The sequence below is a fragment of the Alligator sinensis genome, unplaced genomic scaffold, assembly GCF_000455745.1.
Source record: "Alligator sinensis unplaced genomic scaffold, ASM45574v1 scaffold196_2, whole genome shotgun sequence".
Classification (NCBI taxonomy): Eukaryota; Metazoa; Chordata; order Crocodylia; family Alligatoridae; genus Alligator; species Alligator sinensis.
This window is the reverse complement of record NW_005843050.1, coordinates 318,677-345,747: the sequence shown is the minus strand read 5'-3', so window position 1 is coordinate 345,747 and position 27,071 is coordinate 318,677. Positions and strand designations below refer to the sequence as shown.

The 27,071-nt window shown below is 44.1% G+C and overlaps 1 protein-coding gene across 1 annotated transcript in view; it reads right to left on the bottom strand.

Moving 5' to 3' along the window:
- The window catches only part of COL28A1 (collagen type XXVIII alpha 1 chain), a 169,318-nt gene that overhangs the window by 10,912 nt on the left and 131,335 nt on the right, over positions 1–27,071 (bottom strand). Inside the window, exons 28-34 of the mRNA XM_006036981.3 lie at positions 23,701–23,769; positions 21,073–21,153; positions 20,947–20,982; positions 18,390–18,426; positions 15,196–15,750; positions 5,553–5,710; positions 2,233–2,473 (exon numbers count right to left, since the gene is read on the bottom strand). Coding sequence (XP_006037043.1) covers positions 2,233–2,473; positions 5,553–5,710; positions 15,196–15,750; positions 18,390–18,426; positions 20,947–20,982; positions 21,073–21,153; positions 23,701–23,769 — 1,177 coding nt within the window. The remainder of the gene's footprint in view (positions 1–2,232; positions 2,474–5,552; positions 5,711–15,195; positions 15,751–18,389; positions 18,427–20,946; positions 20,983–21,072; positions 21,154–23,700; positions 23,770–27,071) is intronic.

The following is a 27,071-nucleotide window of genomic DNA, read 5'->3' as shown; positions in this document are numbered from 1 at the left end:
GAAGGGAATTGGTGAGTATTTATTCACCAAGACGCCCCCGGGGGTTACAAGAAATAATGGCCACAAGCTAGCAGAGAGCAGATTTAGATTGGACATTAGGAAGAACTTCTTCACAGTTCGAGTGGCCAAGGTCTGGAAGGGGCTCCCAAGGGAGGTGGTGCTCTCCCCTACACTGGGGGTCTTCAAGAGGAGGTTAGATGAGTATCTAGCTGGGGTCATCTAGACCCAGCATTCTTTCCTGCTTATGCAGGGGGTCGGACTCGATGATCTATTGAGGTCCCTACCGAGCCTAACATCTATGAATCTATGAAACCAAAAAACAGGATGTACAGCATGGAAGTGCTCGTGGCAGAGCCCCTCCATCCCCCTCCCCCCCGGTGCAGCACGGGGCAGTGGGGATAATCTCCCCCACCTGGCTTTCGCACGACAGCTGCACCATCACACATGTGCAGCGCAGCTCAGCAGCGCACTGCGTGCTGTCTGGGAGCTGAGGCTGCTGGGGCTGAGTGGTGCTGGGCTCCAGCTGACAGGTGAAGTTGCCCCAGCTCCCAGAGAGCATGCTGCACCTGCGCCATGGAGCAGCTGCCGCACAGGTGCCAGGCAAGTGGGGTGATCCCCACTGTCCCCCACTGCCCCGTGCTGCACACGGGGGCTCTGCCACAAATCCTCAGAAGCCCTAGTCACCACTGCCAGAGCCTTTGAGTGCAGGGCTTTTTTTTTGCTTTTTTTTTTTAATTACCGGGATGCTGGGACCAGGCAGGGCAGCCATTGGGATGTGGCTGGGCCAGGGAGGAAATCGGTGAGCGGGGGCTCTGCCACGTGGCCCCAGAGGCCCCAAAGCCACTGCTACTGCCAGTGAGTGCAGGTTATTTTTGTTTTGTTTTGTTTTTCTTCCCAGACTGCTGGGGCCAGGTGGGGGCCCATCGGAGCGGGGCCAGGTCGGGGGGCAATCAGGGAGTGGGGACTATGCAGGGGCCTTTGCCAGGAGATCCCAGAGGCCCCAATCACCACTGCTGTAACTGGTGAGTGCGGGGCTTTTTTTCTTTTTTCTTTTTTAAGTGCTGGGAGGCTGCGGCTGGGTGGGGGCTGGGCCCAGGCAAGGCAGCCATGGGGGCTTCTCCCACAGCTCCCCCCCACCCAGAAAGAGAAAGGCACAGCCAGAGGAGCCATGGGAGAACCTGCAGCTGCCCAGCTGTGCCTGCTTCTCCCTGGCGGATCCAAATCTCCGAATCTCTCCAAATCTTTTCTGAATCAATTTAGAGTCTTTGGATTTGATTCGGACCTTTTAATGGGTCTCCCGATTCGATTCAGATTTGGAGAGTCAGCCACTGAATTGAGCCGAATCTTCTCCAAATCGAATTGACAACCGAAGCTTTGCACAGCCCTAGCCAGCACCATTCATTCTTGACTAGCAACATGTGCTGGGTCACCAGTGCTTCACCCTGCCTGAATAGGTGTTGCCAATTGTGTTTCAGTGTCTATTGGGCAACCATATTTTCCTTCTTCTAGCCTAAATGATTTGAACTCTGGTCTCCAAGCATGAATAACTGGTTCATTTAACCCAGTTTGCTTATTTATTCCATATACAGGTTTTCCTCGCTTTATGTGGGTTCTGTATGTATAAATTCGCTCTTATGCGATGATCCTTTTTATACCAAAAATTCATTATATGCGAGGTAAATTCACTCTTACACGATCAGTGTGGTGGAAGCCCGCAGTCAGCTGCTTTGTGCAGTGCACTGTGGGAGTGACGTGCACCAAAATATAGTCTCCTGTGTGGATCTGTGCTCCTGTGTGGATCTGTGGTTCTTGTCTGTGACGCATGTTTCTGTAGTTGCCATCCCCATTATGAAAGTGCCCTGTGCTTGTGTGTACCATCTGCTGTTGATGAGTACCAAAATTGTCTTGTAAAAGTGGTAGGTTTGGGAACAAACAGTCAAGATCATGGAACTTATCCCTATTTGTTACATTGTAAATTGGGTTCCTTTTATGTGAATTCGAGTTATGCACCATTTTCCAAGAACACATATACAGCATAGAGAGAAACCTGTATATTGCACAATAAAAGTTTGCAATAGCTTTTTTTTTTTTAATATTGGAAAAAAGGAGTTAGCAGTTAGGAGGGCAAAAAGGAAACCCTTACATTTGCAGTCAGTGCTTGTGTTTAACAACACAAAATGGGACCTTTATTTTCCCAAACTCTTTCCAGCAGTAGAATCATGTGATTCTTACCTTTTCTAGTTGTCACTCTTGGAGGTTGCAATGTTGTTTGAAGTCTTTCTTCATCTGTTGTTATATTGAATAATGGACGTACAAGTGGACTAGCAGTTTTGGTTTCCAGCTCATCAGGTCTGACATAAAGTGAAGGGGTAAATGGATGTTCATAAGTCTCAGGAATTTTCCTTTTCAAAGGTGGGGGAGCAGTAAGATTCAGGGAAGGAGAAAATGGCTGCCCATCTCTGGTCCCTGCAAGCTAAAATAGGATTCAAAATGTTATAATTTATGATAAAATCCTACTTAAGTTCAAATAACCTAGAGAAAAGATAATGATGTTTGATGATTCCCCTTAGTTATCATTTTGCTATGTTAGTAGTAATTTCAGGGTTCTCATTCATGAATGGTACACCTCCAGCTATAGTACCTGTGCTGCCTTTATCACACTTGTGTGATGTAGTGTTGGTGAAGGACTGGAGCAGCAGAGTGGAAGCACTTTTAATGGAATACTACCTTCTGTATCTGTTTGATTACAAGTAACCTTAAAAATGCTGATCCAGGCCAAGAAAACTCTTGGCCTCTGTGATTCAGTAGCTGCAATGGTGGATGAAATAGAAATATGCTGACATGGTCCAAAAACCCTTTACAGGCTACATTCTTTTAGCTTAGGCCTTGTTTGTTTTGATGGCAATTCACTAGCTTTGAAGGCTTAGCTTTTGCCATTATCATCCGAATCCATGTGAATGAGCATTCAGGCATTTAGAAGTGAAAATGACTCATGAAAAGATGCATGTGATCCCAGTCAGAAATAATTTACTAGTCTCACCATGCACAAGTCAGTGTTTTCAATTGTTTTGCCTACAGGCACATAAGGGCAATTTCTGCCCTTGTTATCACCCCTGCAACACTAGGGCTGTAATGTGCCCAGAGCTGAGAGCAGTAACAGTTTACACATGATCTTTCATGCTTCAGATAAATCGGGGAATTTTGAAATCTGTGTGGAAACACTCAGCTGCTAATGCTAATAAATGAAGAACAATCCAAAGAATTATCATTAACCAACTCGCTGACTCACCTACTTTGAGTTAATGGTATTAGCTTTAACACGTGAGCTACAAAATCAACCCAGGTTCAGTGATTAATGCTTGTGTGGCAAAGGATCCCATATCAAATATTTTATTCAACAGATTTATAGAGATGACTAAAACTGGAAAGTTTGCCTTTTAAATATTTGCAAACAGGATGGAGAATTTCTTTTGATGTATGTTCAGATGTGCTGTAAAGGTAGTAAATGCTCTATTTTAAGATTAAGATGAATAGTTCCTAAAACACGTATATGGAGGTTCAGTGCAAAACACTATTAGAGGTAATGTATAGTTCTGGAGCAGTAAAGCTCCACCTGTTCTGCAGCAAGTCTGATTTTTTTTCCTCAGCAGTGCACTGCTATTCAATAGAATCTGTCCCAAAGGTCATGAATTCCCTCTCAGGAAGAGTTTTATAGCTAGAGAACAAAGTCATGAAGAAAGTAACATAAAGTCTATAGTTACTGCCTGAAGTGATATAGAATTTTTAAGTGCTTTTATTTTACATGAAGGACTGCCATCTTTGGTGATGAACTTTGTGTGCTAATGGCCTGTACAAAAGCAGAAGAAAGATAAGGCATTATAGAATGTTTTTAGCTGTTTATCCATTTCAACACCATAGGGTGCATCTACACATGCACTTTACTGAAGAATAGACTAATTAACTCCACAGTAAAGTATCATCATCTACAGTACTTTCTTACGGTAGAGTAATTACGTGCAATGAAATACACATGTAGACAGTAACCGTGACTGCAAATTGTGCCCAGTCACCTGTAGGCTAGTCTCCTGCTTCACCCTTGTGCCCTAGGCAGCCCCTCTGCTGCCCACTGCCACCATCCGGTGCCTGAGGCAGACTACCCATGGCCCCTGTCAGCCTGGGTCTGCTCTACCCTGGCGCGAATTGCTGCTGTCCTGGGCACACCCAGGAGCAGTTTTCTCCAGTACAAACTGCTCTGGAATTTATCATGTCACATTAATTGCATGTGTAGATGCACCCACAATGAGTAAAATTCAGCTCTTTGTTAACTTTGTGGAGTTGTACTAGGAATATGTTTGGCTGATTCAGAGGCTACCATAAAATCATTTTATTAATTTCCTTATGCTGTGGTTCTGATGTTGAAAAACAGAATAAAACAAAAAACCCTGACACCGAGATGAAAAATTTGCAAAAGGGAAAATAAAATATTAGGAAGATTGCAGCTATGTTACCTTGGTCATTTTTGAAAATTGGTGCTACCTGGTATTAGATTAGGGCAAAAATGTGGGTACTTCAGCCATCTCTTAATGAATCAAGGAAAAAAGCCTAATCCAGGTGGCTTTAACCATAAGCAGGTAGCATGTAAACATGACAAGACATCACATCAACAAATCAATTCAGCAAAAATGTGCTATGCAAAAAGAGATCAAGATGAAAAGTCCACAGCTATTTTTTAACATTCATATATATATGGTGTGTCTGATCCCTTGTACAAGGGTGGGTTTCAGAATGCAGAAACCAGATCTTTACACTGTTGTTCAGATAAAACATTTCTACTAGCATATAACATATTGTTGATTTAAGCATGTATATCTTAGATGGGAGTTTCTGGAGCACCTGTGCTAAAACTCACAGCAGTTTGCAACAAGTTAAAATGCATCAGTTCTGGACAAACTAAATCTCAAATGACTTAGACAAACATGCATGAACAGAGGTATCTATCAGACTCAGTCTGTTAAGTTGTGCCCACATTATGAAAATGTTGAGGCCTTGTTATTATATACAATTATAAGATCTCTAGGCCATCAGGATTTACTGCCTATTTAAACTGCTATTCTAGACTCTTAGCAATTAAATTTAATGTCTTACTTTATTTTGATCTAAGCATAAAGAATTCATTATTTGACCACTTCACATGTTAAGGAATAATAAGAATGGCAGGGTGGGGAAATCACTCCTTGGAGTGAAGCAGAGAGTAGGGAGTGGAGGAAGATGTTTCTTGCATCTAGATGTGAACAGTGGTTCAGAGGCATGGTTGGGATTGGCAGGGGGCTGTACTTTGGACAGGGAGATGGTATGGAGGGGAGGAGGGGAACTGGAGTTCAAAGATTTGGGGTGCTTTTTTAGGGAATTCCATCTGTGGGTTGTTTGTTTATTGTAAGCCACTCTGAGCCTTTTGAATAGGGTGGGATATAAATCTAAATAAATAAAGACATTTTAATGAAAATATAGGCAGGCTTCTTTTCAGAGATTATTAAGAACTACTCTTTACTTACAGTATCAATACTTTCTTGTTCAGGTACAGGCACATGAGGTGCTGGTATCAAAACATTGCCAAATTCAAAAAGGCTATGTATAGTAGTCGTTTCAGATACAGGTTTATATAGACCAAAGTCATTCTCACAGAGTTTTTGGAGGAGTTTATTTTCCAGAGCTGAAAAAGAATAATACAAATATGAAGTTTGTAAAGACACATAAAAAGGGAACAAACCTGGAGACTGTTTTTCTTCACACTTTTACTGTAGTATGAAGCATGAACTTTAAGAATAACAGTTTATGAGATATTGGGCATATTTACATGAGATGTTTACTGAGGAGTTGCCTAATTAATCCTCAGTAAATGCCTCAGCATCTACACATGGGGCCCTATTAGGCAACAGCAAACTAGTAAACTCCACAGCAGATTTGTACTTGTAAATTCAAGTACTATCCTGCTGTGGAGTTTTCACATGTGCACCAGTGTACATGTAGACACTGACCCAGCTGGTTGGAGCACAAAGGTATTTCAGTGTGAGAGCTGCCTGCCAGCTAGCCCAGTACTACAGCACCCTCATGCCCAAGCCAGCTCCTTTGCAGCATGTTGAGCTCCGTAGGAACAGCCCCAGGCTGGCAGGCTGACCCCCTCGGGCCAACGTGACACAGTGCCTGGGAGCAATAAATTCCCACGTGATATGTACTGGAGTTTATTATGTTGCATTAATATGCATATGTAGACGTGCCCACTGACTGATAAATCATGTCAGAATGGCAATGGGATAGAATTAAGGTTGTGTTATCACTTATCAGAAAGATTTGACTTTAAAGTCCAATGGTTGAAGGTCTTTTTCACACAGCTTGTAAAAACCCTCTGTAAGATGTTGCAGAAGTGGACAATTTAACCAGGTTCAAAAGAGGATTGGACAAAATCATGCAAGAAAGATACATCAATTGGCATTAAACATGATACTTAGGGGATTTTGAGCTCCCTGCAGCAGGGTGCGTCTCTGTGGCTAGGAGCCCCATTAGCTAATCTGGGCTCCTACTTGTGGGGGAAGGAATCAGAAATTGTAGTAGAGGTGATATCTTTTATTAGACCAACTAGATATTTGCAAAAAAAAATTATTTATTTGCAAGCTTTTGGGCACATTCATCCTTCCTCAGGTACAGGAAAATATAAAGATTATAAAATGTCTCCTAAGTGGAAATGAAAATTCATATTTCACCCAACAGCTGGGAGCCTGGATCAGCTGGGGTCTCCTAGCTGCAAGAGTGCATGGTGTGCCCCCATGGCTGAGAGCCCCATCAGCTGATGGGACTCCCAGCTGCAGAAGCTTGGTAGTTGCTGGTGTGGGGGGAGCCCCGGATTGTGATCTCAGGCTCTTCCTACACCAGCAGTAAAGCATGATGGGTTCTGATGCTGGATCCCACAATCATGCCTTCTGCCAGGCAGATATGGCATGGCAGGAAGTATGATTGTGGAGACCCTTCATCAGATCCCATCAGGCCTTTACTTGCATGTCTGCCAGGGGCCTTAGGCACATAAATGCTGGAAGCTCTAAGGAAAGAGAGGTGTGGGACAGATTAGTCTGGAGAGACTCCATATACATACTCTTCTCTTTAGCATCTGCTCTGTGCTACTGAGATACAAAATAATTAGTGTTCACTCCAATCACAAATTCCACCACAAGTTTTGTGCAAGAAGTCATCGCTATTGGATCACTACCAGCTATCATAGAATCATAGAAGTAGGGTCGGAAGGGACCTTGTAGATCTTCAAGTCTGACCCCCTGCCTGGGCAGGAGGAAAACTGGGCTCAAATGACCCCAGCCAGGTAGGCATCAAGCCTCTTCTTAAAGACCCCCAGGGTAGGAGCCAGCACCACTTCCCTTGGAAGTTGGTTTCAGATCCTAGCCGCCCTGACTGTGAAGTAGTTCCTACGGATGTCTAATCTGAACCTACTCTCCAACAACTTGTGGCCATTATTCCTTGTTATCCTGGGGGGCGCTAGGGGAAACAAGGTCTCCCCCAAACCCTTCTGGTCCCCTCTAGTGAGTTTATAGATGGTCACAAGGTCCCCCCTCAGCCTTCTCTTGTGAAGGCTGAACAGGTTCAGGCCCCATAGCCTCTCTTTGTAGGGTCTGCCCTGCAGTCCCCGGATCATGCGGGTGGCCCTCCTCTGGACCCTCTCAATGTTGTCCACATCCCTCTTGAAGTGGGGTGCCCAGAACTGCATACAGTACTCCAGCTGTGGCCTGACCAGTGTCGTGTAGAGGGGGAGGATCACCTCCTTGGCCCTACTTGAGATGCACCTGTGGATGCACGATAGGGTCTGGTTAGCCCTGCCGACCGTGACCTCGCATTGTCGGCCCATGTTCATCTTGGAGTCAGTAATGACTCCAAGATCCCTTTCTGCCTCCATGCTCTCAAGAAGAGAGTTTCCCATCTTATAAGTGTGCTGCTGGTTACTACTGCCCAAGTGCAGCACCCTGCACTTGTCTGCATTGAAATGCATCCTGTTTTTGTTAGCCCACCCCTGCAACCTATCCAGGTCTTTCTACAGTCTTTCCCTCCCTACTAGCATGCCCACCTCATCCCAAATTTTGGTATCATCAGCAAATTTGAACAGGTTGCTTTTCACTTATCAAGTAAGTAGATAGCATCATCAGCCTTACTCTAATGCAAGTATTGTTAATAGAGGTGAAAAAGATTTAATCTTTTCATTTACAATAGAATAACCTGAAATTTATGAGCCTGTAAAAGAGCATTCTAGCTCTTTAAGACCAACTCTGAGCCTCGCAAAGCCTTTGTAGCACCCTCAGTTTAGGAAAAAAAAATGCAGCTTAGTGATAGTCATTCCTATGAGATATGGCAAGCATCAACCACCAGAGAGTAAGGCCTGTTGGTGAGATGTCTTTTATGGCTGCATGAAAGAGACCAGAGAAGATATTGATACTGGTGATGGTTCTCCTAGCTTAGAGCTTGGAAAGGGCAGTAATGTAACTTGGTGGAGCAAGGGGAATAACTGGGGCACCAGCCCCAGGCACCAGTTCAGAGGGGGCATGACAACGGCAGGCTCCAGGGACCCTACACCACATCTTCAGTCCATGTTGGCACTGATTGCACCAAGACAGCAGCAGCCTGTGTTGCTGTGGATGCCCCAGCCCCTACACAAGGAGACAAGCACTCATTTCACCCCCTCCATCCCCCAGTGCTGCCTGGGCACCAAAATCTAAACTTATGCCTTTTAGAAGTGGACAGGCTGGAGAGGCTAAGAAGGGGAGGAGATCTGGGGTCTCTCTAAAGGGACTTAGAGGGGACCTTGGGAAAAGGTAAGATCTCTTTTCTTATTCTAATAAAATGCAAAGACCTGGCAAATAACTAGAAAGGGAATTAGTTTGAGAGGGAGAAACTATGCAAGGGTAGAGAGAAATCTACTTCACTTCCTGACAGAGTGAAGACTCCATAGACAGTGGAATCATGACCCAACACAGGCATCCTAATGTTACTCCATTTGGGCAGTAGGCAAGAGTTATTCCATTCCAGTTAGGTTGTGTCACTTATTAGTAACTGTCACAGGGCACTAAGGTGCCTGCTGCTTTAAGGGCTAAAACTACCTAGGGAGAGAGCCCTAGCAATCACTCAGGAACCCCTCAGCAGCAAGTTACCAGGGCAGCAGGAAGGAGGGCATTAGCCTGCACCTGCAGGTGGTCAGCTGACTGGCAGAGGCAGGGCCTGGGGCATATATAAACCCCTGGGCTGGGACCAGAGGGTCAGTTCTCTGCCAGCAGCTAAGGAAGAAGGAGCTCTCCTAGAGGGAGCTAAGGGAAGAGGTTTGGTGGCCCATCTCCTGCTGCTGGTAAGGTTAAGAGATTTCAGGAGCTCACCAGACCCTGGCCTACAAAGCATGTTTTGCTGGGGAAGGGTGATTCATTTAAAGGGACAGAGCACACCCTGAGCTGCTTGCATTATGTTATAGCCGAGGGGCTTGTATTTTGATTTGTTTGTAGACCAGTGGATTGGGCTGACGCTACTGGGGAAGAAGGAGGCCTCATTGGGGGCCCACTACAGTGTGGGGACCCCAGCACCAGTGTGGGTGCAGTATCTGGGGTGTACAGACCCCAGCACTAGTGTGGGCGCAGAGGGAGAGAGACAGGGATGTGAAGGGACACTGTGAATGCCATCTGCGAGGCTTTGGGCATAGTAAAGCGGTGGTTTGGAGCCACACAGCTAGCCCAGAAAGCTGAGGGTGTCCTGAGACATCCATTTTAGAGTAGGAGCCAAAAGGGGTCTGAGAACCCATAGGGTCCAGTGGGGTCCAGCAGGACTGTGTCCAATGTAAACTTGAGGGCAGCCTCCCTATTCATAATTATTACCAACAAGATGTGGCGGGCAAGAAAGAGGGTGCTCATTGAGCTGAATTGGCACGATCAAGGGGCCCTAGGGGTCACACGGCCACCTCTGGGGACTCCAGCCTGTGACAGTAACTCAGTTTTGAAGGTGAAAGAGACTAACTTATTTTATTTGGATTTGTACATAGTTGATTTTTGGTGTAATAGTTCAACAACCCATTGAGTGCTGATGTCAATATAGCTTTGATCTGGGTGAAATTGTTAGCTTGGGTGGTGGTTAAAAAAATCATCTGCATAAATTAGATTTATTCCGCCTGGATTAAATGGTGGATCATTGATATAAATGTTAAGTAATATAGTTGTATGTACACTCCCTTGAGGTAAGCCAGTCCTTTGTTTTCACCATTGGCTCCTTCTTACATAATTTGACAGTCATCAATTCTTCTAGCAAGCATTGTATTATTTGTAGTAGTTAGTAATCTTTCATCATATGTATTTTTTGCAAGGATCCTCTAGTGGTTTACAGTGCTATAAGCTGCTGACAGGTCTATGAATACAGCACCAGTGACCATTCCTTTTTTTTTTTTTTTTTTTGAAGCTACCTTTGTGCTATGTGATGTTTAATACTTGACTTGTGCATGATTTCCCTGGACATAAGCTAGCTTTCACAAGGATTAATAGAATGCTATCTACTTGAGAGCGACACTCGACCACACACTTTCTATATACACTTTTAGTGTAGAAAAGACAAAGTGCAAAATTAGTTCCTGGAACAACATGTATTAAAGAATCTCATCAACTCCAAATGGGGGCTGTAACAGGGAACCTATGGTTCCTGTTACTGAGAAAGTAAAAAAGGGAGACAAACTGTTCAGGCAGTCAAGAGGAGGGCCAGCCATAGCATTATAGGCAGTCTGACCCTTTAAAAGGTCTATTGCTGTGTTAGCGGCACAGCAATAGTACAGCAGGAAGGAATGAGAGAAGATGTGAAAACAGCTAGCTATGCACTGGTGGTTTGTGGAAGGGACTATGAGGGGTGGTTTGGAGGTCCCATTGATGCCCTAGAGGCATGCAATTACCCTGAACCTTGCTAGGGGTAGGCTCAAGGCATATTCAGAGCACCCAGAGCCTAGTCAAGGGCAGAACCCAGACCTAGATGGGGAACCTAGATGGGGAACTTTTAGAGGGGCTGGACATGTTTAAATCAGTAGCTCCAGATGCTCTTTACATGAAGGTGCTGAGGGAATTGGCAGGGGGCATAGCGGGGCCCCTGGCACGGCTCTATGAGTGTGCACAGGGCACTGGCCAGATAACAGAGGATTGGAAAAGGGCCAGTGTGGTCCCCATTTACAAGAAGAAGAAAAAAGAGGACCCCAGCAATTACAGGCCAGTCAGCCTTACCTCAGTCATTGGGAAGACCTTTGAGAAAATGTATCAAGTAGGACATCTGCAAGGGCCCAGCAGGGGAGGTAATGCTCAGGGGCAACCAACATGGGTTCACTGAGGGCAGGTCCTGCCTGACTAACCTGGTTTCTTTTTATGATCAGGTCACAAAGTCCCTGAACGAGGGTGTCAGGGTGGATGTCATCTTCCTGGATTTTAAGAAGGCCTTTGACACGGTTTCCCACCACATTCTCCTAAAAAAACTAGGTGACTGTGGCATTGATGCCTACACAGTCAGATGGGTGGCAAATTGGCTAGATGGTTACACCCAGAGTGGTGGTGGACTGGTTGTTTTCAACCTGGAGGGATGTGGGCAGTGGAGTCCCCCAGGGGTTGGTCCTGGGGCCTGTACTTCTTCAATATCTTTATAGGTCATCTAGATATGGGTGTAGAATGCATGCTGCCCAAATTCACTGACGACACCAAGCTGTGGGGCGAGGTGGGCACACTGGAGGGGAGGGACAAAATCCAGCTAGATCTAGACAAGTTATAGGGGTGGGCAGATGAGAATAGGATGGAATTCAAAACAGACAAGTGCAAGGTACTGCATCTAGGGAAAAGGAACTAGCAACACACCTATAGGCTGGGGAACACCCTTGTCAACACAGTGGCAGAAAGGGATCTTGGAGTCATTGTTGACTCCAGGATGAACATGAGCCACCAATGCAAGGAAGCAGTCAGTAAGGCTAACTGTACCTTGTTGTGCATCTACAGATGCATCACAAGCCAGTCCAGGGAGGTGATCCTTCTCCTCTATGTGGTGTTGGTCAGGCCGCAGCTGAGTACTGGGTCCACTTCAAAAGGGATGTGACTAGCATTGAGAAGGTACAGAGGAGGGCCACTTGCATGGTCAACGGTCAGTGGGTTAGGCCCTACAAAGAGAGGCTAAAGGGCCTGAACCTATTCAGCCTGCACAAGAGAAGGCTGAGAGGAGATCTGGTGGCCATTTACAAACTAATCGGGGGGTACCAGTGGGAATTGCGGAAGGCTCTGTTCCCCCGGGCACCACCCAGGGTTACTAGAAATAATGGCCACACATTGTTAGAGAGAAGGTTCAGGTTGGACATCGGGAGACATTACTTTACAATTAGGGCTGCCAGGCTCTGGAATGAGCTCCCAAGTGATGTGGTGCTCTGTCCTACCTTGGGGGTCTTCAAGAGGAGGCTGGACAGATATTTGGCTGGGGTGATATGACCCCAGCACCTATTCCTGCCCAGGGCATGGGGTCAGACCTGATGGTCTGTTTAGGTCCCTTCTGACCCTAAGTACTATGATACTATGAGCCTGGGGAAGGACAGAACCCAGGGCTAGGGGGCCGAGAGCCTGAGAGGGTAGCCAGCCCAAAGAGGACCTGGGGCCAGGGGGCTCAGTGCCTAACAGGGGCAGAGACAAGAGCTATGAGGCCCAGTGCCTGAGAGAAGGTGGAGACAGAACCGAAGCAGGCTTAGTGCTCAGGGGTAAGGCAGATAGGGCCAGGGGGTCCAAAGCCCAAGAGAGGTGATACTAGGGCTGGAGCTCAGAAACCAGGCCCAATGCAGTGGTTCCTGAGCTAAGCAAACCATCACGAGAAAAGGAGTGGAAGCCAAGTGGACCAAGACCTCTACAAGGAAGTGATCAGATTGATTGAACAGGAAACATTTGTGAGCATGGGCATGGTGTAAGGGCAGTAGGAGCCATGTAATTATCCCTTAAGGCTACAGGTGCCCTGGGGTATGGACAGGCTGAGAGGAACCAATCAGCTTAAAGACAGAACTGAGACCAGAAGGGCCCTCCTGGGCTAGAATGGACTAGGGCTCACTCTAAGACCCTTGGGCTGCCTCACTTCTTTAATCTCTTAATAGGAGCAAAGCGTAGCAGGAGAGGAATCGAGGGAGGATGTCTTAGAGATTGAGCCAGGTGGGAGTCATATAGCCACCAGAGGGCATCACAGCTTCCCCTAGGGGCCCAGTCCTGTTACAGGAGCCAACCCAACAACATTATGAATTAGCTGCTGAATAACAAGGTGCAAGCGCAGTGAATATGCATGCCTGGTTTGGGAAAGATTGCCATATGCAAAGAAGCTAGATACTGTGCTGAACAAAAGTTGCAGGTGCATTACTGGATGCCTTAAACCACCAAACATCAATAGTCTTCATTTCCTTACTGAAATTACCCCATCAGACATCGGGAGAGCAGTAGCAAGCAAAACGGAGGCTGTTGTAGATATGAGGCACCTATTACACAGACACATTATGGCTCCCAGTAGACTAAAATCATGGAAAGGTTTCCTTTCTATATCACGGCCACTGAATGAAATGCCATGGAATAAAAATTTCTCAGTCATGACTAGAGATGGCCCAGGAAGGAGGTAGGATGAATATAAAAACTGTTAAACATCTCCCTGAAGACAAAGAGCTTGATTGGCCAACACGGAGAAGCTTGAACTGCCTCTAAACAGTGGTTGGTAAGATTCAAAATAACATGCAACATAACATGCAAATTGGCTGGAGGGTCGCACCCAGAGAGTCGTGGTAGATGGGTCGGTTTCGACCTGGAAGGGTGTGGGCAGTGGGGTCCCGCAGGGCTCGGTCCTTGGACTGATACTCTTTAATGTCTTCATCAGTGACTTGGACAAGGGAGTGAAATGTACTCTGTCCAAGTCTGCAGATGACACAAAGCTATGGGGAGAAGTGGACACGCCGGAGGGCAGGGAACAGCTGCAAGCAGACCTGGACAGTTTGGACAAGTGGGCAGAAAACAACAGAATGCAGTTCAACAAGGAGAAATGCAAAGTGCTGCACCTAGGGAGGAAAAATGTCCAGCACACCTACAGCCTAGGAAATGACCTGCTGGGTAGAACGGAAGTGGAAAGGGATCTTGGAGTCCTAGTGGACTCCAAGATGAACATGAGTCGGCAGTGTGACGAAGCCATCAAAAAAGCCAATGGCACTTTATCGTGCATCAGCAGATGCATGACGAATAGGTCCAAGGAGATGATACTTCCCCACTATCAGGCACTGGTCAGACCGCAGTTGGAGTACTGCGTGCAATTCTGGGCACCACACTTCAAGAAGGATGCGGATAACCTGGAGAGGGTCCAGAGAAGGGCCACTCGTATGGTTAAGGGCCTACAGACCAAGCCCTACGAGGAGAGACTAGAGAAACTGGACCTTTTCAGCCTCCTCAAGAGAAGGTTGAGAGGCGACCTTGTGGCTGCCAATAAGTTCATCACAGGGGCACAGAAGGGAATTGGTGAGTATTTATTCACCAAGGCGCCCCCGGGGGTTACAAGAAATAATGGCCACAAGCTAGCAGAGAGCAGATTTAGACTAGACATTAGGAAGACTCTTTCCTGCTTATGCAGGGGGTCGGACTCGATGATCTATTGAGGTCCCTTCCAACCCTAACATCTATGAATCTATGCAACTGTTGGGATACTCTAATGATGTAAAACCATGTGCAAATTTGATGGAAACTTTCAGACTACAGAACACCTACTGGCCTGCCCACATAAGGGGAAACCTCACTAAGACTACAGATTGAGCAATAATAGTCCTTCTTTTGGACTCAAATTTGAACATGGTGACAAGACTTGAGAAGAATAGGAATCCTTTCCTGAAGGAAGGCTGCACAAGCTTCAATGGCCTAGAGAGGAAAAAAGTTGGTAGGAGAATAGCTCTGGAAACTCTTGTAGTTTGAGTTAGTTTCATTTATTCTGGAAGGGGTGAAGACTGGATTGGACTAGGTAACTTTTTCAGAGAATGACAGAAACCAAGGAAACAGCTGCCTATGAAGTTGAAAGGAAACCTACCTAACAACAGGATTATACTGACTGGCTTCAATAGGTATATCAAATATAACTTCTGGTTAATGATGGAGTTTCTCTTACCTGGGAGCATGATGAAGTCATTTATCTGGTAAACATGTTCACTGTCAGGATCTGTTGCAAGGAGATCCATTTCTTTCTGAAAGTCCTCAAAATGGGTATCATTTCTCTGAACTACCCCGATTACAAAAATCTCAATGTTGATGTTGTTGGCTTTCCTTACTACATCATCCAGATGGATGTTATCACGGTCATCTGCTTGTCCATCTGTTATCACAATAGCCACTTTTCTCACCCCTGGCCGTGCTGCATGAAATATTTCAATAGCTTTGTTGATGGCTGTAGCTGTAAATGTGCCTTCCCCTAGGTACTGCATGTCATTAGCAGCAATTTTTAGGTGGTCTTTGTTTGTGTACTGCTGAAGGGTAGATACCACCTCTACTTTGTGGCTGAAGTTGATAATGGCAACCCGCGCTGCAGCTTCGTTGATGGTTATCCTATCAATGACTGTTGTCACAAATGTTTTGATAATACCAAAGTTATCTGGTCCAACGCTTTCTGAGCTGTCAATCACAAACACTAATTCCAATGGAGTTTCTTTACATTTCATACCACAACCTAAAATATTAAGAGTTTTAGAGATTTTTATAAGAAACTTCTTTTCAATGACAAAATGAATTAACTGAAAAAATAAGTATAGGATTTATACTTATTCAAGGCCCCGTTAAAGAATAGTGAATTAATGTATATAGCGATTGTCCAGGGAAGATCTCAGTAACAGGAGCAAGACAAATACAGTAGAGAAATGAATGGGTATATGTTCTGACATGGTCTGACTTACCAAATATTTAACTCTAAAATGGAATAATACATTTACTCTTATTTCTTGCTTATATTTTGTTTAACAAAGTGCAGTCAAAACAAACGTCTTATCAATTTGATTACGTTTTTTTTTTCAAGCGCATATATACTATGGTTATTTTGTTGGGTTTGGCTTCTGAATCATCCTTAGATTAACATTTTTACACTGAGTCCCTGAAAGCTCTAAAACAGTAATATGGATACTAGGGCTGTCACACTTAAGATGCGATTAACCAGTTAATCACATTTTAAGTTGTTACCTGGCCATACATTAATGCAATTAATGGAGTGATAAAACAAGGAATAAGTTACAATGTTATTACAGAAACAAATGTGTAGGAACTTTGTGGCTGGTTCCTAGTGCCATTAATTGAATGTGTGGCCAGGCTGGAGTAGTTAGTTAATCCAGGCTTCTAGCCGCTGGGGCACATAATGTTCCCTCTCAGCTGGAATACTGAATCAGCTGATGGTTCCCAGTTGTGGGAGCACATGGTGCACTCCCTATGGCTGGGAGCTAATGGCTCTCCGTCTTAGGGGCGTATGGTGTACCTCCGTAGCTGGGAGCCCAGATCACCTGACAGCTCCCAGCTTCAGGGGCACATGGTGTTCCCCTACAGCTGGGAGCCCTATCAGCTGACAGGATTCCGGCCATGGGAACTTGCTACTTGCCAGTACAGTGGGAGCCTGGGATTGTGATCAGTGGCTCCCCCTCCTCTAGCAATAAGGGATGATGGGATCTGATGCTGGATTCCATAATCGTGCCTTCTGCATGGCATGGCAGGAAACATGATTATGGGGATTGTACATCAGATCCTATGGCATTTATTTACATGTCTGGCAAGGGGCCTTAGAGAAGTCTCAGAATATCTTTATTAGAATATTTAAGTGCTAAATTAGAAGGTTTCTATACACACTTATGGTTATGGAAAAAAAAATCACAGAAAAAAAATGATAAAAGCAACATACAACCCCAACAAGGAGTTAATCAAGTAGCTCAGGCTGTGCTGCAGGTGAATTTGAATCAAGTGTCAGGGTTCACTTTAGATCAAGAAGCCTTATATTGAGATTGAGTCTTTATGCTAGTGTACTCTTGTTATTTAAACTACTAGGTCTATCATGGTAAAGCTGCCAATATATATCATAAGATTACCAAAAGCCTAAATAAATGGATTTGTTAAAATTAAAAAAGAATTTTGCACTTACCTTTTAAACTAAAATCTGGTATTTCCAAGACTCCATATCAGTTCTGTGTTCTTAAATTACTGGGATTTATTTCCCAAGGGTTTCCCATATCAGTCATGTATTCCCACTTTCATGGAACTTTCTGTCTTGTTCTCTACATTTTCAGGCCTTCCTTACTTGTATTTTACCTAAATCCTTAGCATATATTTCAGGGGTGTTGGTTGTAGCTGTGTAGGTCTAAGGACATAGGCAGACAAAGTTCGCTAGGTAAATGTGATACCTTTTTAAGTTGGTCTAAAAAACTATATCACATTTACCTAAAGAAACTTGTCTAGCATATATTTAGTATTAGGGTATATATCCTCATAGGCAGGAAATAATTTTCTCTTAACTTTGAGCAACATAGGGAGCATATCTATACAAGATGCTTAATGTGCACTGGCCTAATAACACTTGCAGTAGTGTGTTACAGCAGAAACTGCGCTAATAGCTTACTGTGCAGTGTTATTAGGTCAATGCACAGTAAGTGTCACTAAATAACCATGCACTGGTGCTACTGCACAGTAACTTTAGGTACTGCATTTTATTAGTGCTTTATTAAGGAAGTAGTAAACTAAATGCATAGTATCTAAGGTGCATTAATATATGTGTAGATGCGCCCACTGAATATGTAATTGTGCTATGTCCTAAATAATTCATCCAGTCTAGAAGGTAATAGTCTAATGCTTCTTCTAATCATGCAGTTCATAATTTCAGAAACTTTTAAAATAGCATGTATAACCATGATTTATTTTATGGTCTCAAAATTCCCATATTTGTAGTCTGCAATGGTAGTACACATGTTCTAACTCTGGTTACCCCTTCTGCAGATAATTTATGGTGCAGAAAAGATATCTCTTCTGGGTTTTCCTTGTTAAGATTTTTTTTTTTTTTTTTTTTTTTTTTTTTTTTTTGTTTTTTGGCCAGGCTTCATTTTGGTTAATAGAACTATTCCTAACCCATGATATATACTAACTGAAAATCATGTTCTCTAGCCAACTACATTTATTTTCTGATTTTTTTTTTTTTTTTTTTTTTTTTCTGGTGAGACTGTCCATGTGTTTCATTTTAACTAGTATCCTTCATGTGGATACTTCACCTGTATGCTTTCAACCGAAGTAACTCCAGTGTACTTTATTACAATTGAATTACTTTCTTTTCCTCTCAGCTCTTACCACATATTTCCTTAATAAGTCTGATAATTTCTTCTCTCTGAAAAAGAATATGCATTAATTTATTAATGTGCTGTGTGTTCTAAATCTATGGCATGTTTTTATTTTGTTTGATCTGCTACTGAAGACCTAAAACCTGCTCTCACTGTGGGCTCTGCCCACAATGAAGGGGGCAGAGAGACCAAGGTATGTCTGACGACACCTGAGGCCAAATGTGGACTGGAAGACGAGTACAGCCCCAGCTAAGGGGCAAGGGGATTTGGAAGTGATTTTGAATGCCATCTATGAGGCATGGGACATAGTATAAGGCAAGTTTGGAGTATTGCCCTGATGCCAAGGGCATATATTATATGCCTCAAGGCAATAAATGGGCCGCTTCCTGCCTATGGACAACTATTCAGTTCCAACGAAGGTGTGGCAGGAAAGACATGTGGGAGGGCTGATGTTGTGAATGGCCTGTCACACATGACCAGAATAATTTAAAATACAAGTATTATTAATCTTGGATCTCAAGAACTGTATCCTGATTTTCAAGTGTTAAGTATATTTTAAAAAACAAACCTCTCGGAGATGATGATGTTCATTCTATAATGAGCTCAGAACTAGTTACATTATTTTGTCTTAAAATAACTAATTTGGTATGTAGGAAAGGAAGCTATGCCATTTAGATGGTCAAAAGGTCATTACTACACAGTCTATTTACTTCCATATGCATTTATAGCCATCTGCATTGTGTACATTCTCAGTAATTCCACACAGGAAAAAGTCTTCTACTGTCTATTATATGTAAAGACTTTGAATCTCTCCATGGTTAATCTGTCTAGATCCCCAAAACAATACTCTAATGCAGAGGTTCCTAACCACCAGGCCACAGTGGGTTGGCTGCAGGGTTGTGGCATGAGCCCCCTCACCCAGAGCCCTGCCCAGCCCTGCCCAGCTAAGTGGCTTTTGGGGTCACATCTGAACTTTCAGGGTTAAAGCTGGGCAGGGGGGGAGCCCCTGGAGGGAGGCAGCAGGCACCGTGCACCCCCTCCCACTCCCACCGGGCATGGTAAAAAATAAGGTTGGGAACTACTGCTCTAATAAACAAAGTCTCCTCACCACAACTAGGAAAATGGCAGAACAGCAAAACCTGTCTGTGACTATAATTACAGGTGGACTATGGATCCTCTGTTCACTTGTATGATTAACTATTCTATTACCACTCTACTTGGTGTTGGTTGGGCCTTAGCTGGAGTACTATGTCCAGTTTTGGCCACCACATTTTAAGAAGGATACAGAGAAACTGGAGAGGATTCAGAGGTGAGCAACACAAATGATAAAGCAACTTGTGTGAGGGAAGCTGAAGGAACTACATAAGCTTCCTCTGGAGAAAAGATTATGTGGGCTAGCAGTTTTCAAAAATTAGATAGGCTGCCACAAGGAAGGTGGAGAACCATTGTTCTTCCTTACCACAGAGAATGGGGCATGTGGAAATGATTTTAAATAGCAACAAAGAAGATTTAGAGCAAATCTCAGGAACAGCAGAACAATGGAAAAAGCTGCCCAGGGAAACTATAGAATCTTCTTCCTTGGAGATTTTCAAGAAGTGCAGGGAGAGGCATCTATCTGGGATGGTTCAGGAATAGCATATTCTTCATTTGTGCATGGAGTTAGACCAGACAAGTGAGGACCATGAGGGTGTGCCCAGCACAGCACTCGCCTTAGCTGCCCAGGCTGCACCAGCATCAGGGCCAGGGCTGCCGCCTCCATCCCACTCTGCAGTCTGAACCACCTGGCTTGCTTAAGGGGGTCTCACAGGCTGATTTGCCCAAGGCTCTGCCCCCCTAGGGTTGGCCCTGGCCACTGTGTTGCCTGTTCCCTCCCCAATCTGTCTCATCCCACAGACAGAGGCTCCCCAGGCCACTTGTGACACACATGCCACATCTTCGCCAGCCCTCGATACTGGGAGACCCCTCCTACCCATATGATTCTACCAGTTCCTGTCAGGTTTTTCTTCCAATTCTGTGTCAACCTGACTCAAAATAATTTAGGCCAGGGTGGTCAACCTCCAGCCCACTGGCCACATGCGACCCACAGAGCCACAGCATCTGGCCACTAGTACCACCACACTCCCTCTTCTGCACTGCCAGATCCCCACACTCCCTCTCCCTGCACTGCCAAATGGGGTGGGCCAGGCCTCCTTCTCTCCATGCAACTGAATTGGGGTCAGGCCAGGCCCCTTTCTCCCCACATGGTTGGACTGGGACCAGGTCACACTCCCTTCCCCCTGCCCAGCTGAATTGGGGCCAGGCTGCCTCCTGGTCCCTCTGCGTGACCAGATGCAGCTACACCTGCCCCAGACACCAGATCAGGGCCATTGGTCAGATCTGGCCTGTATAGCAACTGGGCATTGCCCATCTGGCTCACCAGGAAAGAAAGGTTGAACACCATTTATTAAGGCAAAGTCTATAGCATGCAGATCAGCAAAGTAACAAAATGCATACCAATTTCTTGTAAGGGTAAATTTTTTTTGAAAATTTTATCTTTTTTCTTTTTTTTTTTTAATGTACACACTTACTGTAAGACCTGGTTCACCTTTTCTTCCAGAATATCCCTAAAAACATGGAAAGTAAGATCAATTAATAAATTCTATTTCATTGTAGTTCTATTTTGTAAAATTAAACAGTGCAAAAATGCATGTTACCTTTGGTCCAGGAGGTCCTGGTTCTCCAAACTCTCCTTTATCACCTTTCTTTCCTGAATCACCTTTCTTTCCCCAGTCTCCCTAAAGAAATATATCTAGTTACAAGTAATTGCACACTACAGCCATCCAGTTGGAACTGTGATTCTTTGTGGGTATTCATAGCCGGATTCCTGATTTGGCTCCAGTCCCATTGGTTAATTTTCTGTTTATTTTTCTCTACTTGTTTTATTTTTTCCATGTCACAAACTGGTGGTGCTTTTGAATATAGCTGAAAACAATAATTGGGTTGTGGCTTTTCATATTTGAGACACTTAACATTTCTAATACTGGATTATCTTTGGAAAGTTTCTATGAAGTTATTCAACTTTTAGAATAAGAGCCTTTAAATTGCTCTTCAAGTCCATATCTTGCTCTGTCAATTGACACTACAGAATTCTGGTGCATTCCTTGTAATAGCACATGCACTCCATGCAAACCCATGGAAGAACTCTACTAACTCTTTAGAGAAACTGCTGAATGGATTTACACTTGTTCAGAACCAGCTGTGAGTACGGCCCACCCAGGAAGAATGTTACCTCCATAGAAACAGCAGAGATGCATACATTTCAACTACATTGTATCCTCTTATTTAAGACCAGATTCTGACTCCTTAGAAAAATGATAGTACTGTTGACTTCAAATATAAATAAGGGCTGCAGAATTTTTGTATTTCGAAGGATAGTGCTGAAATATTCCAACATAATGTTGTTTAGGATTTAAATGAGACACTTCTGAAAGACAGGGATGGAACAGAACAGTTCCTTGCCCATCTAGCAAATTCCATGCCAGCCTATGTTTCATGTGAATTATCTCCTCAGAACCACTATGGAATACTATGGCTATCAAAGGCTTGGTACTTAACTAATAAACAGGCATATTCTATTGGTACCTGTTATGCCATAGCTTGATTTTTTTTTTTTTTTTAAATACCATTTTTTTTCTTGCTTTTTTTTTTTTTCCAGATTCTCTCATTCTCATTCTAATTTATCTCAAGATAGCACAAAGCAGAAGTAGTTCCACTGAAGTCCACGTAATTCACACTGCACATTTACTGTAAAGTGGGAGAAGATTTAGGCAATGTAGTAATCAAATTGAAATGTTACTGAATACAGAAGACCTCATCTTCTGTATTTTCATAGTTTATTGTACACAGCTGGGCAATTCTTTTTCCAATTACACTGGTGTAAATCAGGAATAACTCTGCTGAAGCAAATATAACTGGATGAATTAGTTTAATGGAGGGCAGAATTTTGCACCTTGCCTTTAATGCTGGATGCAAATACATACATAAATACAGTTTTAAAAGGGTTAGTTGGGTATTTGATCCTGGTACTAAATTCTTGCTAATGAAGCCCTCCCTTTTTATTTACAGAGAACATTGCTGAATTTTACATTTACAAGAATAAAAAATGTGTTTCTACAAACTAATATGAGGTTAGACCTTAATAAAAACCTAAATTCAGGAAAAACTAGAAATGACAGTAACCACATAACAGAATTCTTTTTATTTCAACATGTAGTACAAATCTGCTCTAATTACTACAAAAAGGCAGGTTTTTTTGGTCTGATGTGTCAAAATGATAGTAACAATTATTCTCTAGCTATTTATGGATAAAGCAGAAGAGAATTTCCCTCCCCCCACCAATCATAGGGAGATGAGGAAGCAGATACATGCCTTCTGATTCATTTTAGTACTTTTATCTGTAGAAAACATGGTGACATAGTGGGAAGAGATTCAAACTATGATTAGGGAGACTGACAATGTTTCATCTGACTGTTATGACTAAAATACTGAAGCCATTAGCGAGATTATGAAAGTGATATGAAATAACTGTATGGACTGAAACATCATTAATGCCAAGTGTTTATATTGTAAAAAACAATCACAGACCTAAGTGAGGCTCAGTGTAATGGATTACATTCCTTCCAAATCAAGGGTTGCACCCCTACATTAATGAGTATGAGCAGACTTTGGCTAATCTAGAATATACAGATACCCATTGATTTCCTCCCCCCCCCCCGAGGGAAAATTTACTGCTTTTGAAATTTAAGCACTAAATGTATATATCAGTGTGTTGAACTAAGAATTATATAATTAGGTCAGTTCTGCATTCTTTATTCACAAGTCTCCCATGGCCCGAAGCGGCATTTTGATGAGTAATGACTTCAGATTTGGGATCTAAATATTTAAATCAGTATCAAAGACCACAGGTCAACATGGAACCTCTAACAAGTTCCCTTTGAAAAGTTAACACACTTCCCTTCCTCCGTTTGTCAGAACCTGGCAAATAATGGAAGAAGACTATTCACAAATACCAGAAAAATGTCACAACAGTTTTTTCAATTGATTTGATTTTTTTTTTCTGCTGCTGCTGCTTGTTGTTATCATCCTATGCTATATCTTAATTTTGGGCCCATTCCTGAATAATAATTGGCAGTATTAGATGTAGCCAGGCCCTTGCAAGCTATGTGGGGCAATGTTTCATTATTTTATTTCTCTGTATAAAGACCCAGGCACAGTAAATACATCTTATAAAATATACAAAAAAACCCCTATTTTTTTTCCTTACCCTAAGGATTAGCAATTACCTTTGGACCAGGGAAGCCCTGTCCCATTGAACCCTTTGGTCCTGGCAAACCTTGAATTCCTTGTTCTCCCTAGACAGAGAATGGAACAAGAAGTTACATAGAAGATAGATTCATGTAGTGGCATTCTACATCTTTAGGAAGGTAAAAAGGCTTTGCATTGTAAGCTGCCAATCTAAAGCAGTATTTGTCTTAAACTGCGACCTATAACAAATTGGTTTGGAATGACTGCATATGAAGTTTTCTTATTGGGTATCAAGCATGAGTTACAGAAATTGGTTTCCTCATTAATGAAATACTTGGATCTTGTTATCATCTCACTGACACCAGAATAAATCAGGAGTAAATTCATTGAAATAATTACCCAGGATAAAAGCAGAGAGAAGGAGATTAGAACCTGATTGCTCTGATTGTTCACCATATGTATATAAAATCTTATGAGTATAACTGTGTCACAGGGCACTAAAGTGCCTGCTCCTTGAAGGGCAGAAACTGCCTAGGGAGAGGGCCCTAGGAGCCAGGCAGAAACCCCACAGGTGTAGGTTATGGCAGCGGGCTAACGAGGGAATTGGCCTGCGCCTGCACCTGGTCAGCTGACAGAAAGAAGGCAGGGCCCTGGGCGCGCACAAACCCCAGGGCTGAGGCCAGCAGGGTTTAGTTCTCTAGCAGCAGCCAGGGGAAGGAGCTTCTAGGGAAGAACTGCCTAGAGATGCTGTGGTTGCCTGATATGCCATTTACAGAGCTAATGGGGCTCCAGGAGCTGGCCAGGTACCCTGGGCTGCAAGGTACTTAATGCTTGGGGAGAAGTTTGTCTTTTAAAGGGACAGAGCAAACCCTGCACTGTTTGTATTGCATTATAGCCCAGGGGCTTGTGTTATCTGTTGTTATTTAAGCCAGTGGACCTGGCTGAGTCTATTGGGGAGGAGGAGGCCTCAATGGGGCACACTACAGTGTGGAGATGCCAGCCCCAGTGGGCGTAGTGCCAGTGTGGGTGCAGAGACAGGGCTGCGGAGAGCCCAGTGATGAAGGAAAGGCTGAGCTATATCAAGGCCTCAGAGGGACAAGGTTTGAATACAATCCACAAGGTATGGGGCATGGTAAAGGGGTAGTTTTGGGGCCAAGCATCTAGCCCATAAGGGTGCGGGTGTCCTGTGAGGCATCCATTTTGAGCAGGACCCAAAAAGGTGTCCAAGAACCCATAGGGTTCAGTGCGGTCCATCACTGTGTCCAAACGATCTTGAGGGCAGCCTCCCTATTTATTATAATTATCAGCAAGATGTGGCAGATGAGGAAAAAAGGGTGCCCACTGGGCAAGATTGGCATAGTCACAGAGCCCAAGGGGCATCATGGCCACCCCTGAGGACCCCATGCTGTGACACACTGCTGGCATGAAAGTTTAATATTGAACACTAACTGTGGCTTTTAGCTGAATGTGTTTTTCTGAAAACTACAGAAAAGCCACCCCAGATCCCCTTTACACATTACAAGCATCATACAACTGGTTAATTGCAGAATTAGAGACCAGCTACATGTTCAAAGTAGCTATGAAAATCTCCAACCAGCTATAAAGTTAGACCTTGAAAATGTGTACTAACATTATAGCTGGTTGCTATCAAGCTTTAATTTGTACGTGTAGTATGGTGTCCCCTGTGACTCAAAGCCCTATCCGCTGACAAGGCTCCCAGCCACAGGGGTGCACCATGCCAGGCATAAAACCCCTGAGCCCTGAAGACTGCAGCTGCCATGATCCCAAAGCTGGGAGTGGATGAATCTCCTGGGCCCATGCATGGCTCTGAGTCCAGGTGGCACCTGAGGCACAGCCAAGACCCAGAGCCCCATCAGCTGCAGGACTCTGGGTCCAGCTGTGCATGGCCTCTGCAGGTGGAAGCCCCCTTAGCAAAGGGAGCTCCTAGCTGTGACTTCCTCCTGGCTGGTGCAGGTGGAGCCCAGGATCAGGCTTCCCCTGCACTGACAATAAGGCATGATTGTATCTAATGCATGATCCCACCATTGTACCTCCTGCCATGTGTGTGTGGCATGGCAGGTATGACTGTGTGGATCAAGTGCTATATCTAATCGTGCTTTTACCTGTATGTGTAGAGGAGGCCATAGAGAGAGAAATTTCAGAAACCAGGCTGTTTCTTTTAATAAAGGAATCTTAATTCACAAGCCAAAACATCAGGCTAAATAGACTCAACTATCCCACATAGATTTCATAGACATTTGGGCTGGAAGGGACCCCGGGGGAGCATCGAGTCCAGCCCCCTGCCCCAGGGGCAGGAAATCAGCAGGGATCATAGGATCCCAGCAAGATAAGCATCCAAATGTGTCTTTGAAGGTGTTCAAAGCGAGTGCTTGAACTGCTTCCAGTGGCAGTCTATTCCAAACCTTGGAATAGACTTCTTGGACAGTAAAGAAGTTCTTTCTTGTGTCCAGCCTGAATCGGTTGCAGCGGAGTTTGTGACCATTCAATCTTGTTATCCCTTGGGGTGCTCTGGTGAACAGACTTTCCCCCAGATCCTGATGAGCACCCCTGATAAACTTATAGGTGGCCACCAGATCACCCCTGAGCCTGCGCTTTTCCAGGTTAAAGAGTCCCATGGCTCTCAGCCTGTCGTCATAAGGTCTGTTTTCCTGACCTGATCATGCATGTGGCTCTCCTCTGCACTCTCTCAAGATTCTGCACATCCTTTTTGAATTGTGGAGCCCAAAACTGGATACAGTACTCCAGCACATATTGGCTAAGGAGCTTTAAGCAGTCATAACCAGGGAACAACAAAGGCTTTATCTCTGTAAGTGAAATGCTGTCACAGTTCATTTGTAGATGTCACTACAACAAGAGGAAAAAAACATCAAATGGGATATTTGTTGCATATCCCAAGACAATTCAAGAGTCAGTATTTAGGCCTTTAAATCAAATCCCAAGAAACAAGTTCTGAAAACTTGAAAATTGGTCACCCTTTCCTGGGTTTTAAATTGGTACTGGCTTTGCATTGCCATTAACTTTCTCTGTGGTCTTTGACAGGCCTGTCAAGTAAATATAACTCTGAGCCAAAAAGTTGAGACCCTGAATTTTTTTAAGGCCTGGATATTTCATAGTTGGTAGGGTCGGAAGAGACCTGAGCAGATCATCAAGTCCGACCCCCTGCCGTGGCAGGAAAAAGTACTGAGGTCAAATGACCCCAGCATGGTGTTCATCTAACCTCCTCTTAAAGACCCCCAGGGTAGGAGCCAGCACCACTTCGCTTGGAAGTTCATTCCAGATCCTAGCCACCCTGACTGTGAAGTAGCGCCTCCTGATGTCTAGTCTGAATCTACCCTCTGCCAGCTTGTGACCGTTATTTCTAGTCACTCCTGGTAGTGCTTGGGGGGGG